Raw genomic sequence first — 1,311 nt, forward strand, 5'->3', positions numbered from 1 at the left:
ATGAAATCTATAGCTGACAAACTTGCTAGTGCTAGAAGTCCTATAACAGAAAAGGATCTCATGTTAACCATACTGAATGGACTAGGACCAGACTTTCGTGATATTGCTACCTTCGTAACTAGATCTAAAATGGAGTATGATGATGCATATGCATTGTTACTTACACATGAAACTACGCTAGAGCAAGAACATGATGATAAATGTATGCTTAATGCAAATTATGCATACTATCCCAAGGTGTTTTATGCTCAATCTAGAGGCAACTTTAGAAGAGGAGGATATATTGGTTGTGGTTTTGAAAAATTTGGTGGTAGAAATCATTTCTTTGGTAGAGGCAACATTCATCCTCAGAGATTACATTCTGGAAGTTGCAGAGGTGGATATGGTAGACGTGGATTTACTGGACAAACTAATGCTTTCAATTTTTTTCAAGCACCTAGGAATCCATCACAAGCTGTTGGAGGTGGATTTAATGGTTCAAATGGAGCACAAGGAAGTTATGGAAATATAGAAGAAATAACATGTCAGATATGCTTTAAGACTGGTCACACTGCTGATATTTGCTAGCATAGGTTTGTTGAAGATTATATGCCTATACCAAGGGGATTTGGAAAGGGTAAAGGACCAAGAGCAGCTTATTTCAGTAATTTTGATGGCTTTACTTCTCATCAAGGCTATGAAGACTATGATAATCTCAGTTACATGTCACCAAAGTTTTATCCTTTCTCTACTGCTAACTGTTACCCTAGAGTTGATTCTTATACTCCTGCAGCAGCATTTGTAGCCAATTGTGAAGGAACTGCTGATGATGACTGGTACTTGGATAGTGGAGCAACTCATCATTTGATCAACAACATAGATAATCTACATCACATGGAGGAATATAAAGGTACGGATCAACTTATTATTGGAAATGGTCAAGGTTTGCACATCTTTCATACTGGAAATGCTTTTCCGTCATATAGAGCTTCATCATACTCATTCATGCAGCCTATACACACCACTATAGCACTTAAAGACATGTTATTTGTTCCATCAATCACCAAAAAATTGTTGAGCATTTCTAAATTAACCTCTGACAACCCTCTATCTGTTGAATTTTAAGGCAATGTTTGTCTTGTAAAGGACATGAAGGGACAAGTTCTTCTGTAGGGCTTTGCTAAGAAAGGTCTGTACAAGCTGCTGCTGAAACCCAACTACTCCTCACCTACATCTCATATGTCTCATTTTCAGTTGAATAAACCAGTGTCTATGTTGTCCTTTTTGAATGTGTCTTCAGCTTCTCAAAACTGTACAGCTTTTAATAAAGCT

At 37.2% G+C, this 1,311-nt stretch overlaps 1 protein-coding gene across 1 annotated transcript; it reads left to right on the forward strand.

The window, feature by feature from the left end:
* Nucleotides 1-567, forward strand: LOC127899390 (uncharacterized). Its single transcript, XM_052432759.1, has one exon. The coding sequence runs from the start codon at nucleotides 1-3 to the stop codon at nucleotides 565-567; it is 567 nt and encodes a 188-aa protein (XP_052288719.1).
* Nucleotides 568-1,311: the final 744 nt, after the last annotated feature.

This window comes from Citrus sinensis, chromosome 8 (assembly GCF_022201045.2).
Source record: "Citrus sinensis cultivar Valencia sweet orange chromosome 8, DVS_A1.0, whole genome shotgun sequence".
NCBI lineage: Eukaryota > Viridiplantae > Streptophyta > Magnoliopsida > Sapindales > Rutaceae > Citrus > Citrus sinensis.